The 14657-nt window shown below is 39.8% G+C and overlaps 1 protein-coding gene across 1 annotated transcript in view; it reads left to right on the forward strand.

Moving 5' to 3' along the window:
* rhbdl2 (rhomboid, veinlet-like 2 (Drosophila)) overlaps positions 1–14657 on the forward strand; it is a 45221-nt gene that overhangs the window by 19980 nt on the left and 10584 nt on the right. Inside the window, exons 4-7 of the mRNA XM_034174100.1 lie at positions 5000–5112; positions 5375–5475; positions 8415–8475; positions 8569–8630. Of these exons, the coding sequence (XP_034029991.1) occupies positions 5000–5112; positions 5375–5475; positions 8415–8475; positions 8569–8630 (337 nt within the window). The remainder of the gene's footprint in view (positions 1–4999; positions 5113–5374; positions 5476–8414; positions 8476–8568; positions 8631–14657) is intronic.

The following is a 14657-nucleotide window of genomic DNA, read 5'->3' on the forward strand; positions in this document are numbered from 1 at the left end:
GCCATCTTTGTACTCCTCATAGAAGCTGTGTGATGACGTGCGCAATGTGAGTGTCCAATCAGAATTGGTTCACCATCACATGGTTTTCCAAAATCCAATCGTAGGGCAGATTTCACATGTAAAGCCAAAGATTGTTTTCAGGAGTGATTTGTTACTAGTTAGCCCGTTTGAATAGCCCACTGGGTGCTCCACTGAGTACATACTATTCCAATGCACCCTGTGCCATTACGCACAGTGAAAGTGAAAGCAGATGGAGCAGACGGAGAGCCTCTGATGACAATCTCACGTGCTCAAACAGAGTGTGTAACTAACAGGATTGCGCCACTAGTTTGCATGTGAATGTTACTGGATAACTCTATTGCTTTCTCTGTGTAAAGCACTGTTTACCATATCACTGGAGTGAGGGGGAGGCCCACTCCTCAGACTGTAAGGACCCAAAGTGGGCCAAAGTGTGAATGAACAGTCCAAAACACAGTAGAAGTAGAAGTTTGTGATGTAAACGTTGTGTAATAGCAGACAGAAATTGCTTTGAGATGAGACAAACAAAACGCATAGACCAATTTATATATATTGTTCAAAATGTACATTTGTGTTTATTGTTTGAACCTTTTTGTTTTTGTTTATTGTTTGTTTACAGTCTTTCACACAAGACCTCAAATTACCTTTATAAAGTGTCAAAACAGTTGTTTGTTATAGTTTGCTGTGTGTTTTGAATAAATGTGTGTGGAAAATAATTTTTCGCTTTATTTTTTTCTTTCTTATTTCTGAGTGTAAACCTTTATTACACTTATAAAACACAACAAAAACATATATTCTGAAAGCACAGGTTGTCCTGAAAAAAAGAGACAAACGTGATTGTGGGATGCAGGGAGAGCTGTTAACAGCAATAATAAAACATTTATGCCAGGTGAGTGAACTGTCCAAAAAATGTCCTCGGACCCCAGAGGGTTAAAAAATGTAATCTGTGTAGGGAGTAGTCTCAGTCCCAAAGAAGTTATGCAGTACAAGATCATAGTCTTCCTGTAAATATGATTCGTGATGCTCATAATTGTTTTTTGGGTCATTTTTGTGAGTGCTGTCCCACGCCATCCCTCTCCCCAACTGTTGCTCTTTAGTTGTGGAAAAATTCTTCTTTGAGGTATTACATCACCAAGTCTTTGTAACCACCTGCAATTTTTGAAATGGCTGATTCATAAATAATTTTATGGTGGATGTCATACTAATGGCATGTTTCAGTTTTAATAACGGCCTGTCATTTGTTCTACTGACAGCGCTTTCATGACCCATTATGGCAACTTGGAGTGAAAGAGTATGATTGCCTGAGTTGCTGTTGAATCTCTAACCAAACACTGAAAAACTCATGAATAGCTAAATCAGCATTGGCATTGTGATTGACCAAAACATACTGTGCAGTCATGTGGCTACGGAGGCCAAAATGTTTTGGGGACTGCTGTACAGACCTGGTGCTGTTAGCTGAAAACATCATATGCAGAATTTTTAAAAGTTGATGTTTAGAGTTGTGTCACTGACCTTTTTATAGGGAAATATAATCTTTATTCTTTAATTAAATAGTCATAGGACAGCCTTTAAGAGACACTGACCTACAACTTTGAAATAGTGTGACAAATCAAAAGAGATTTATACAGCTTTTTTGGATAAAAGCTTCCATAGAGATGAAAATCACTAGAATAGATTTTGAGCTCATTTCTGCAATATTTTCATCTGTCATCTTGGGCCTGGAATTGTCACAATTTACTGATCCGCTACTGTACTGACAGCAATGCCAAGATCCATAGCTCAAGTCAATACCCATCAGATAAAGTGCATAAAACCCCCAAGATTATTCTCAGAGTTGTCATATCCAAGTCTCATTTTTGCTTTAAATATATTATTCAGATGACGTTTACACTTCCATAGTTCCTTTTCAGTTAACTCTGTTGGATTATTTGCATTTATATTCTCCAATTCCTTCATCTTTTGTTTGAATGTTTCTGCTTATTCCCTGTTCTTCTTTTTCATACACACAGTGGAGGATATTATTTTTTCCCGCAATGCACAGCTTTTGTGGTTTCCCATAAAAAGTGGTGATATTTTGAGGGAGTCATTTATTTTTAAAGGACATGTCCTACCAAAATCATAACAATTTAGATTTAGGCTGTTAGTGACCATCCAGTGATACACCGGGATTACTTTGTGCACTTCCGTGACTGGTTTCAGAATATACAGCATCAGCAACAAACAGCTATGGAGACTGCCAAAAACCTAGTACTGGTGAGTACTCGTGTTTCCGACAGCACAGATCGTGTGTGATCGCCAGCCAGAGAACAATGTCCAGGTCCACTATAAGTCCTCATGCAAGGATCGCACGCGATCGCTAGATGGAGAATGATTCCCATGGCAGCTCTGCCATCAGCTCCTCAAGTTCTCTCATGATTCTGGCATGTTAGATAGACAGTCCATTATCTCCTGAAAATAACATTCTGACTTTTTCCAATGTAAGAAATACATCTGCATGTACAGGCAGACTATAAAAACAGCATCATGGAGACATTCCACATGCGCGATCCTTGGGCAGTAAAATAGCATCCTGCGACACAGACAGCAACATCACCACACATTAGGATTGAAAATCCGACAGACTCTGAAAAAATTAGAGTTTCGGGGTGAGGTGTCCTCTCTGTACATTCTATGTAAATCCGAGCCATCACTTTCGAATGAATGCTCAGTCGCTTCGTTGTTGGACATAACAGCATTCATTTCACTCTGTCGGCCATTGGGATGTTTTTGCTTTTCCTAAAATGTACGTCACATGCCAAGAAATGCAGAGTAAGACATTTTCTGGAAATGCACCTGCTGACTCACTGAATGAGAGGAATAATTAGAAATAAAATACATCAGTGACCACTAATTATTACCGCATGTGCATGGATGAACTTACTGCCATGAATACTTTGATGGTGTTTTGCTCACTGAGACATTAAATAACGTGCAACACCTCCTTTAAAAGTGAAGCCCATTCTGTTTTAGTGTATTAAAACAGCATCTAGTCATAGGTTTGTATAATTTTACTGGCGAAAACACCAAGATACAAAACTCAAGTTGTTACAGATTGGATAGATTTATTGTATAAAACCCACCGTTTAGTGGCTGCCCCACTTGTGACGAAAATCCAAACCACACACCAGAACACACCCCTGACAAACACCAGTTTTCACTGGGAAAAACTCAAGAGTTTCTGCCTCTACTCCGCACAGCACTCACAATAGCTGTGTATGGACTGGCTTTAATGTTCAGATGTTCCAGAGAGCAGTCTGCTCAACTAAATGAAATGCTTTGCTATACTGCCGACAATGGTTGACTTCTTAGGTGTGAAGTCAGACTGTCTCTGAGCAGTAAGTAGCTGGAACTAAATCCTATTAAGAATAATCCTTGCAAGCACCTTCTCCAGCACATAGAGCAGATTGGGACAAGCCCTTTCTTCCAATCTGCAGGAAAGGTACCCATCTCCCATATTGAAACAGAAATTGTTTGCAATGCCAGGAGAACATCTCCAAAGCTTTCCCAGCCCTCAGCTGTTTTCCAGCCTTTGCAGTCTTGCCAAGATTTGGTGGTTCACATTTGACTGGAGAATCAGCTACAAGAATGCTTGGGACAGAAATGTCTAACATCCCAACAGGTTCTCAACCTCATTAATGGCTTCCCCCTCCTCTCTCACACAGCAACTGCTGGATAAGACAGTTCATAAATGACACAAATGTTACCAGGGTGCATCGACCAAGAGCCTGTGTGAATGTATTTATCTGATGCGCGTCTTAATGTGTTTGTATGTATGCGTTTATTCTCTCCAGGCACTGTGACATAACCTAAATTATTATTGCTAGTGCACGTATTGTTAATCCTCAATCTTCTCACTTCTTATTTGCTGCTCAGTGTTTGAAAACAAACCAATATCCATTTATACACAGTCTGATATTGGAGCTCATACTCAGACCTTCCTCTTGGAGATCCATGTCATGAATGAAGGGTTAATGTTAATTGGTGGTATAACTCTTACGCTTGTTAGCCTTCTTGCTGTGATGCTTACATATCTTTTTTCCCCCATCTGAATGATGTGTCAATGATTCAGCATATACTCTTCAACCTGTCTTAAAGTTCACTGCAGAAAACATACTGTGCATTGCTTGAGGGCACTACGGCAGACACAAAACTTATGAAAAAATCTCCTGTTTTTTTTTTTTCCTTTTTGTCATATCATTTTTGAACTCATGGAGCCTAACACGGAACAGTTTTCCCTTTTTTCCTAGTATTTCACACTCTGTGTGTGTGTTTGTGTTAAACGTGTCTCAACATAATTTTAGTTGAAAATACACATCTTTTTTTCAGATGTGAATGATGAGTCAGATTGTATATATTTTCCACTTTTATATACAGTATATAGTGTAGCAGGGGTGGTGGCCATGGCCAAGTGGTTAATGCGCTTGGTTTCAGTGCAGAAGGTTCCGGGTTCAAATCCCACCCCTGCCACATTTCTCCATGTAATGTGGAGTTGCGTCAGGAAGGGCATCCGGCGTAAAACCTGTGCCAATTCAACATGCAGATCCACCTTGGATTTGCTGTGGCGACCCCGAGTGCAAACAAGGGAGCAGCCGAAGGGACTTACTATGTACATTATATAGTGTATATTGAAGTTCTGATAACATATACTGTTTTGTGCAGTACTGCCTTATTGTCTATTGCTAATGTTGGAGGTGGGAGGAGATTGTGTACCTTATTGTTAAAATAGAAAGTGGCTCTTTGTGCAGTTTTTAATTTTTTTTTTTTGGGGGGGGGGGGGGGGCGCTCGGAGGGGGTGTTGCCCAGGGAGTAATTCATTGTAGAACAGCCAATGCAGCTGTAGTAAGACTGAAGCTGTTTAAGCAAGCTGATATTTACTCCAGCACCACAGTTTTTGTGGATGTTAACGGTGGGTGTTTTGCTTCTTCCTTGTTTGTGTCTGCAGTGTGGAGCACATCGTGGGCAATCTGATCATGCAGCTGTTGCTTGGCATACCGTTAGAACTGGTCCACAAAGGCTTTGAAGTAGGAATGGTTTACACTGCTGGTGTCCTGGCAGGTGGTTGTCACGTTTGTCTGTGTAGTTATTCCAATGTCTAAAAATCTGCTGTTACTGGCCTGGTCACTGTAAAACATATCTTAAAACCATAACTAAAGACTATAACTGACGTCTATAAATGTTAATCACTCAGGCATGTGATGTTTACCTGTGTTGAAATGTTTTTTTCCTGTTTTTTTTTTTTGTTTTGTTTTTTGTTGTTTTTTTGTGAAATGTCTGAAATGTCACCGATAAATTGGCTAATTAGTTTGTTTGCCCTCAGGATCTCTGGCAAGTTCGATATTTGATCCTCTCAGTGCTTTGGTTGGAGCCTCTGGAGGCGTGTACGCGCTCATAGGAGGTTATTTTATGAATGCTGTGGTGGTAAGCTTGCACCCTGAGCTAATTCTTAAAATGCACATGCTATATAATTCTTAAAATGCACATGCTATATATATATATATATATATATATATATATATATATATGTATATATATATATATATGTATGTATATGTATATATACAACCCCTGGCAAAAATTATGGAATCACCGGCCTCGGAGGATCTTCATTCAGTTGTTTAATTTTGTAGGAAAAAAGCAGATCATAGACATGACACAAAACTAAAGTCATTTCAATATCATCAATGACTGTGGAAATTTACATGTTCTCTTCAGGCAGTCATCTTTATAAATCCCATTGGAACGGCACCAAACAAAAGTTCCAGCATCATCACCTTGCCCAATGCAGATTCGAGATTCATCACTGAATATGACTTTCATCCAGTCATCCACAGTCCACGATTGCTTTTCCATAGCCCATTGTAACCTTGTTTTTCTCTGTTTAGGTGTTAATGATGGCTTTCGTTTAGCTTTTCTGTATGTAAATCCCATTTCCTTTAGGCGGTTTCTTACAGTTCGGTCACAGACTTTGACTCACAGTGGACTCATCTCTGTGCTTGTTCTGTTAGACCTCAGTGCTGCTTTTGATACTGTTGACCATAAAATTTTATTACAGAGATTAGAGCATGCCATAGGTATTAAAGGCACTGCGCTGCGGTGGTTTGAATCATATTTGTCTAATAGATTACAATTTGTTCATGTAAATGGGGAATCTTCTTCACAGACTAAAGTTAATTATGGAGTTCCACAAGGTTCTGTGCTAGGACCAATTTTATTCACTTTATACATGCTTCCCTTAGGCAGTATTATTAGACGGTATTGCTTAAATTTTCATTGTTACGCAGATGATACCCAGCTTTATCTATCCATGAAGCCAGAGGACACACACCAATTAGCTAAACTGCAGGATTGTCTTACAGACATAAAGACATGGATGACCTCTAATTTCCTGCTTTTAAACTCAGATAAAACTGAAGTTATTGTACTTGGCCCCACAAATCTTAGAAACATGGTGTCTAACCAGATCCTTACTCTGGATGGCATTACCCTGACCTCTAGTAATACTGTGAGAAATCTTGGAGTCATTTTTGATCAGGATATGTCATTCAAAGCGCATATTAAACAAATATGTAGGACTGCTTTTTTGCATTTACGCAATATCTCTAAAATCAGAAAGGTCTTGTCTCAGAGTGATGCTGAAAAACTAATTCATGCATTTATTTCCTCTAGGCTGGACTATTGTAATTCATTATTATCAGGTTGTCCTAAAAGTTCCCTAAAAAGCCTTCAGTTAATTCAAAATGCTGCAGCTAGAGTACTGACGGGGACTAGAAGGAGAGAGCATATCTCACCCATATTGGTCTCTCTTCATTGGCTTCCTGTTAATTCTAGAATAGAATTTAAAATTCTTCTTCTTACTTATAAGGTTTTGAATAATCAGGTCCCATCTTAGGGACCTCGTAGTACCATATCACCCCAATAGAGCACTTCGCTCTCAGACTGCAGGCTTACTTGTAGTTCCTAGGGTTTGTAAGAGTAGAATGGGAGGCAGAGTCTTCAGCTTTCAGGCTCCTTTCCTGTGGAACCAGCTCCCAATTCAGATCAGGGAGACAGACACCCTCTCTACTTTTAAGATTAGGCTTAAAACTTTCCTTTTTGCTAAAGCTTATAGTTAGGGCTGGATCAGGTGACCCTGAACCATCCCTTAGTTATGCTGCTATAGACGTAGACTGCTGGGGGGTTCCCATGATGCACTGTTTCTTTCTCTTTTTGCTCTGTATGCACCACTCTGCATTTAATCATTAGTGATCGATCTCTGCTCCCCTCCACAGCATGTCTTTTCCTGGTTCTCTCCCTCAGCCCCAACCAGTCCCAGCAGAAGACTGCCCCTCCCTGAGCCTGGTTCTGCTGGAGGTTTCTTCCTGTTAAAAGGGAGTTTTTCCTTCCCACTGTAGCCAGGTGCTTGCTCACAGGGGGTCGTTTTGACCGTTGGGGTTTTACATAATTATTGTATGGCCTTGCCTTACAATATAAAGCGCCTTGGGGCAACTGTTTGTTGTGATTTGGCGCTATATAAAAAAAATTGATTGATTGATTGACTCCAGTTTCCTCCCAATTCCGCATTTGTTTTGTTGTGCATTTTCGATTTTTGAGACATATTGCTTTAAGTTTTCTGTCTTGATGCTTTGACGTCTTCCTTGGTCTACCAGTATGTTTGCCTTTAACAACCTTCCCATGTTGTTTGTATTTGGTCCAGAGTTTAGACACAGCTGACTGTGAACAACCAACATCTTTTGCAACATTGCGTGATGATTTACCCTATTTTAAGAGTTTGATAATCCTCTCCTTTGTTTCAATTGACATCTCTTGTGTTGGAGCCATGATTCATGTCAGTCCACTTGGTGCAACAGCTCTCCAAGGTGTGATCACTCCTTTTTAGATGCAGACTAATGAGCAGATCTGATTTGATGCAGGTGTTAGTTTTGGGGATGAAAATTTACAGGGTGATTCCATAATTTTTTCCTCAGAATTGAGTGAGTCCATATTTTTTTTCCCTCTGCTTGGTCTAAAAAAGTAACCGTTACTGACTGCCACAATTTTTTTTTTTTCCTGATTTCTTATAGTGTTTCTTAAAGCCAGAAAGGTGCCATTTGAAATGACTTTAGTTTTGTGTCATGTCTGTGATCTGCTTTTTTTTTTTAACAAAATTAAACAACTGAATGAACATCCTTCGAGACCGGTGATTCCATAATTTTTGCCAGGGGTTGTATAATATATATACACACACACATGTATGTGAGTGTGTGTGTTTGTGTGTGTGTGTGTGTGTGTGTGTATGTATATATATATATATATATTTGTTTGAATTACTTGTATAAGTACTCACTTGTTCTTTACAAATGATTTGTTTAAATTCACAGAATTTCCGAGAGATGATTCCTCTGCTTGGAATATTCCGTATCCTCGTCATAGTGATTATTGGTGGGTTTTCTCTCTCTCTCTCTCTCTCTCTCTCTCTCTCTTATATAAAATAATTGATTTGCATTTAAGGTTAATACAGATATCCTCATCTAGTTGGCACAGATTTTGGATTTGCCATCTACAGAAGATTTGTTGAAGATGAGGCTGGCATGAAGGTATGCATTTAGTTGGTTGTAATTATTCTCTTCCCCTCTACATCAAAAGGCAAGCTAATTGAAATGATTAATTCATATTTTCTTTACCATAACAGTAGTTGAAGGTTGCTGTTGTGATCACCTGTAGTTCTTACAAGATACAGTAGTGTTCAGAATAATAGTACTGCTGTGTGACTAAAAAGATTAATCCAGGTTTTGAGTATATTTCTTATTGTTACATGGGAAACAAGGTACCAGTAGATTCAGTAGATTCTCACAAATCCAACAAGACCAAGCATTCATGATATGCACACTCTTAAGGTTGGAGAGGGGAAAACTTATACGCAGGTGCAAAAGATTATAGGCTGTTCATCTACAATGATCTCCAATGCTTAAAAATGGGACAACAAAAAAAACAGACGCGTGGAAGAAAACGGAAAACAACCATCAAAATGGATGGAAGCATAACCAGAATGGCAAAGGCTCACCCATTGATCAGCTCCAAGATGATCACAGACAGTCTGGAGTTACCTGTAAGTGCTGTGACAGTTAGAAGACGCCTGTGTGAAGCTAATTTATTTGCAAGAATCCCCCGCAAAGTCCCTCTGTTAAATAAGACATGCAGAAGAGGTTACAGTTTGCCAAAGAACACATCAACTGGCCTAAAGAGAAATGGAGGAATATTTTGTGGACTGATGAGAGTAAAATTTTTCTTTTTGGGTCCAAGGGCCGCAGACAGTTTGTGAGACGACCCCCAAACTCTGAATTCAAGCCACAGTTCACAGTGAAGACAGTGAAGCATGGTGGTGCAAGCATCATGATATGGGCATGTTTCTCCTACTATGCACACTAGTAAACCAACAAAATCTTGGTTCCAAACCAACAAAATTAATGCCTCGCAGATGTGAAGAAATCATGAAAAACTGTGGTTATACAACTAAATACTAGTTTAGTGATTCACAGGATTGCTACAAAAGCAGTTTGAACATAATAGTTTTGAGTTTGTAGCGTCAACAGCAGATGCTGCTATTATTGTGAACACCCCCTTTTCTACTTTTTTTTATTAATAGCCCAATTTCATAGCCTTAAGAGTGTGCATATCATGAATGCTTGGTCTTGTTGGATTTGTGAGAATCTACTGAATCTACTGGTACCTTGTTTCCCATGTAACAATAAGAAATATACTCAAAACCTGGATTAATCTTTTTAGTCACATAGCAATACTATTATTCTGAACACTACTGTACATGAGACAAGCATTTACCACTAAGAAAAGCTTTCAGTGTAACACGATGGGCATAAGGGCCCCTTCACACATTGTGCGAATTTGGTCGAATTGCACAGTCAGTGCGCACAAAGCAGGAATCGTATGCAAACCGTGTAATGTCGTAGCTGCCTCTAATGCCTCGTTCACCTGTTGGTACGACTACTTGCGCACACCAGCGGCTGAAAGACATCGTGTGCACTGTGCCAGCCCATCGAACCCTTTCGCGGCAGGTGTTGGCCAAATTGCAACTGACACGCACAAACACCACTCGCATGCCCAGCTGGACAGTACTGTGTTTGATGGACATGGACTAACGACCACTGTGATGCACATGTGTCTATTTGCTATCATCAAGTGGGCATAAATAAAAACATATATCACTATGGTGAGGGGCTGCAGCAAGCGCGCGCACACACGCACATGGACAGGCTGCCCCCAGGTTAAAACAGATCATAACATGCAGCAGGTGATCTCACTGTCATGTCACCCACGTGAGCTTTGTTCCACATGAAGCGGTGTCCTGCGGTGCGCCATCCACAAGACGCATGTCAGCAGGACACGCGCGCATGGCCGGCTGGAGATGCGCCAGAAGATGTCAATCAATCAATCAATCAATTTTATTTATATAGCGCCAAATCACAACAAACAATATTACAATATATATTGTAAGGCAAGACCATACAATAATTACGTCAAAACGACCCCCTGTGAGCAAGCACTTGGCAACAGTGGGAAGGAAAAACTCCCTTTTAACAGGAAGAAACCTCCAGCAGAACCAGGCTCAGGGAGGGGCAGTCTTCTGCTGGGACTGGTTGGGGCTGAGGGAGAGAACCAGGAAAAAGACATGCTGTGGAGGGGAGCAGAGATCAGTCACTAATGATTAAATGCAGAGTGGTGCATACAGAGCAAAAAGAGAAAGAAACACTCAGTGCATCATGGGAACCCCCCAGCAGTCTAAGTCTATAGCAGCATAACTAAGGGATGGTTCAGGGTCACCTGATCCAACCCTAACTATAAGCTTTAGCAAAAAGAAAAGTTTTAAGCCTAATCTTAAAAGTAGAGAGGGTGTCTGTCTCCCTGATCCGAATTGGGAGCTGGTTCCACAGGAGAGGAGCCTGAAAGCTGAAGGCTCTGCCTCCCATTCTACTCTTACAAACCCTAGGAACTACAAGTAAGCCTGCAGTCTGAGAGCGAAGCGCTCTATTGGGGTGATATGGTACTATGATGTCCCTAAGATAAGATGGGACCTGATTATTCAAAACCTTATAAGTAAGAAGAAGAATTTTAAATTCTATTCTAGAATTAACAGGAAGCCAATGAAGAGAGGCCAATGTGGGTGAGATATGCTCTCTCCTTCTAGTCCCCGTTAGTACTCTAGCTGCAGCATTTTGAATTAACTGAAGGCTTTTCAGGGAACTTTTAGGACAACCTGATAATAATGAATTACAATAGTCCAGCCTAGAGGAAATAAATGCATGAATTAGTTTTTCAGCATCACTCTGAAACAAGACCTTTCTAATTTTAGAGATATTGCGTAAATGCAAAAAAGCAGTCCTACATATTTGTTTAATATGTGCTTTGAATGACATATCCTGATCAAAAATGACTCCAGGATTTCTCACAGTATTACTAGAGGTCAGGGTAATGCCATCCAGAGTAAGGATCTGGTTAGACACCATGTTTCTAAGATTTGTGGGGCCAAGTACAATAACTTCAGTTTTATCTGAGTTTAAAAGCAGGAAATTAGAGGTCATCCATGTCTTTATGTCTGTAAGACAATCCTGCAGTTTAGCTAATTGGTGTGTGTCCTCTGGCTTCATGGATAGATAAAGCTGGGTATCATCTGCGTAACAATGAAAATTTAAGCAATGCCGTCTAATAATACTGCCTAAGGGAAGCATGTATAAAGTGAATAAAATTGGTCTTAGCACAGAACCTTGTGGAACTCCATAATTAACCTTAGTCTGTGAAGAAGATTCCCCATTTACATGAACAAATTGTAATCTATTAGATAAATATGATTAAAACCACCGCAGCGCAGTGCCTTTAATACCTATGGCATGCTCTAATCTCTGTAATAAAATTTTATGGTCAACAGTATCAAAAGCAGCACTGAGGTCTAACAGAACAAGCACAGAGATGAGTCCACTGTCTGAGGCCATAAGAAGATCATTTGTAACCTTCACTAATGCTGTTTCTGATGAATTCTAAAACCTGACTGAAACTCTTCAAATAGACCATTCCTCTGCAGATGATCAGTTAGCTGTTTTACAACTACCCTTTCAAGAATTTTTGAGAGAAAAGGAAGGTTGGAGATTGGCCTATAATTAGCTAAGATAGCTGGGTCAAGTGATGGCTTTTTAAGTAATGGTTTAATTACTGCCACCTTAAAAGCCTGTGGTACATAGCCAACTAATAAAGATAGATTGATCATATTTAAGATCGAAGCGTTAAATAATGGTAGGGCTTCCTTGAGCAGCCTGGTAGGAATGGGGTCTAATAGACATGTTGATGGTTTGGATGAAGTAACTAATGAAAATAACTCAGACAGAACAATCTGAGAGAAAGAGTCTAACCAAATACCGGCATCACTGAAAGCAGCCAAAGATAACGATACGTCTTTGGGATGGTTATGAGTAATTTTTTCTCTAATAGTTAAAATTTTATTAGCAAAGAAAGTCATGAAAGTCATTACTAGTTAAAGTTAAAGGAATACTCGGCTCAATAGAGCTCTGACTCTTTGTCAGCCTGGCTACAGTGCTGAAAAGAAACCTGGGGTTGTTCTTATTTTCTTCAATTAGTGATGAGTAGTAAGATGTCCTAGCTTTACGGAGGGCTTTTTTATAGAGCAACAGACTCTTTTCCAGGCTAAGTGAAGATCTTCTAAATTAGTGAGACGCCATTTCCTCTCCAACTTACAGGTTATCTGCTTTAAGCTGCGAGTTTGTGAGTTATGCCACGGAGTCAGGCACTTCTGATTTAAAGCTTTCTTTTTCAGAGGAGCTACAGCATCCAAAGTTGTTTTCAATGAGGATGTAAAACTATTGACGAGATACTCTATCTCACTTACAGAGTTTAGGTAGCTACTCTGCACTGTGTTGGTATATGGCATTAGAGAACATAAAGAAGGAATCATATCCTTAAACCTAGTTACAGCGCTTTCTGAAAGACTTCTAGTGTAATGTGGACATGAATGAGACGAGCGAACTTACTTCTCATTCATGTCATTTCATGACTGTGCGCCAGTGACCATGGGTCATCTACAGAGGAACAGATGGATCATACTTGTATTGGCCGCTCAGTAAAGTGCAGGTATGAATCCCATGGGTGGTATGTTCTGTTTTATTTCCTTTTTAATTTTTTTTTTTCTTATTCTCCCCCACATAAGCGGTGTGATGTGGTCCCACAGGTACCAGCTGGTTTTTATTTTTTATTTATTCCACATATGTGGCGCTATGTGCTGCTCCTGGCACTATGTTCCTACTCAAAAGACACCGGCACGTGCACAAACTCTCTCACCAGGATCGCACATGCCTGCCCGTCGGCGCAATGTTTTGTGGTGCGCCAATTTCGAACTGTTTTGCCATAATCGCCCAAACTTTGCAGTATGTGTGAAGGGGCCCTAATATTTGGCATGAAATGATGCACATCATTTTAAATCCAAATCTTCTGAAAATAAATGTAGTGCCACATTTCATTGGATGGTTTCCCAAATATTCAAAATAAAATTAGGATGTTTAGAATTGTGCTGAAAATTGCTTTGTGAAAAAAGCACTTGGGGAAAACTTAGAAGAAAATGTTAAGTTTCATAGGGCGGCTAAAAATTTTGTCCTCCTCCTTACGTGTGGTCAGTCATTCACGCTGCTGTTGTATTGGTGCAGACCTCACCATGCAATATTTAGTATCACAGTACATGGGCCGTGATATTGTATGGCCATACACTACAAAATTTTACATGACTTACCACAAATTTAAAAAGCAGTTGAGAATATAGCTTGTGCACCACCTGGGGAGTTAACAATTTACATCACATTATACAACCCCAGTTCAGATGAAGTTGGGACGATGTGTAGAATGTAAATAAAAACAGAATACAATGATTTGCAAATCCTCAACCTATATTCAATTGAATACACCACAAAGACAGGTTATTTAATGTTCAAACTGATAAACTTTATTGTTTTTGTGCACATATTTGCTCATTTTGAAATGGCAGCGGCATTTCTGGGTGTTGATATATGGCTTTCCTTTGCATGGTAGAGTTTTAACTTTACATGCAGATGTAGCGACAAACTGTGTTAACTGACAATGGTTTTCTGAAGTGTTCCTGTTCCTGAGCCTACGCGGTAAGATCCTTTACACAATGATGTTGGTTTTTAATGCAGTGCCACCTGAGCGATCGAAGGTCACTGGCATTCAGTGTTGGTTTTCAGCCTTGCCGCTTACGTGTTGAAAGTTCTCCAGATTCTCTGAATCTTCTGATTATATTATGGATGGATGGATGAGATTTATTGTCATTGTCATTATAAGTTTAACAACGAGATTACATCCACACTCAAATTGCCACAGACAAGATACAGCAATTAATCCACAATTATTACTTGTTTACCGTAATAATGGCACACATCAGAATTAAGACAACACATATACATTTGACATTGTTTATGTGCACTAAACTTGAAACAGTCTGTTTTCTGAATTGAGGCGATGTGAGTGTGTGGTAGCCGCAGCAACAGGAGTCGCGCCGCCGCCAGCTTGAGGGGAACGTGGACTTGCCGCAG

Source organism: Thalassophryne amazonica, chromosome 7 (assembly GCF_902500255.1).
Source record: "Thalassophryne amazonica chromosome 7, fThaAma1.1, whole genome shotgun sequence".
In the NCBI taxonomy this organism is placed as follows: Eukaryota; Metazoa; Chordata; class Actinopteri; order Batrachoidiformes; family Batrachoididae; genus Thalassophryne; species Thalassophryne amazonica.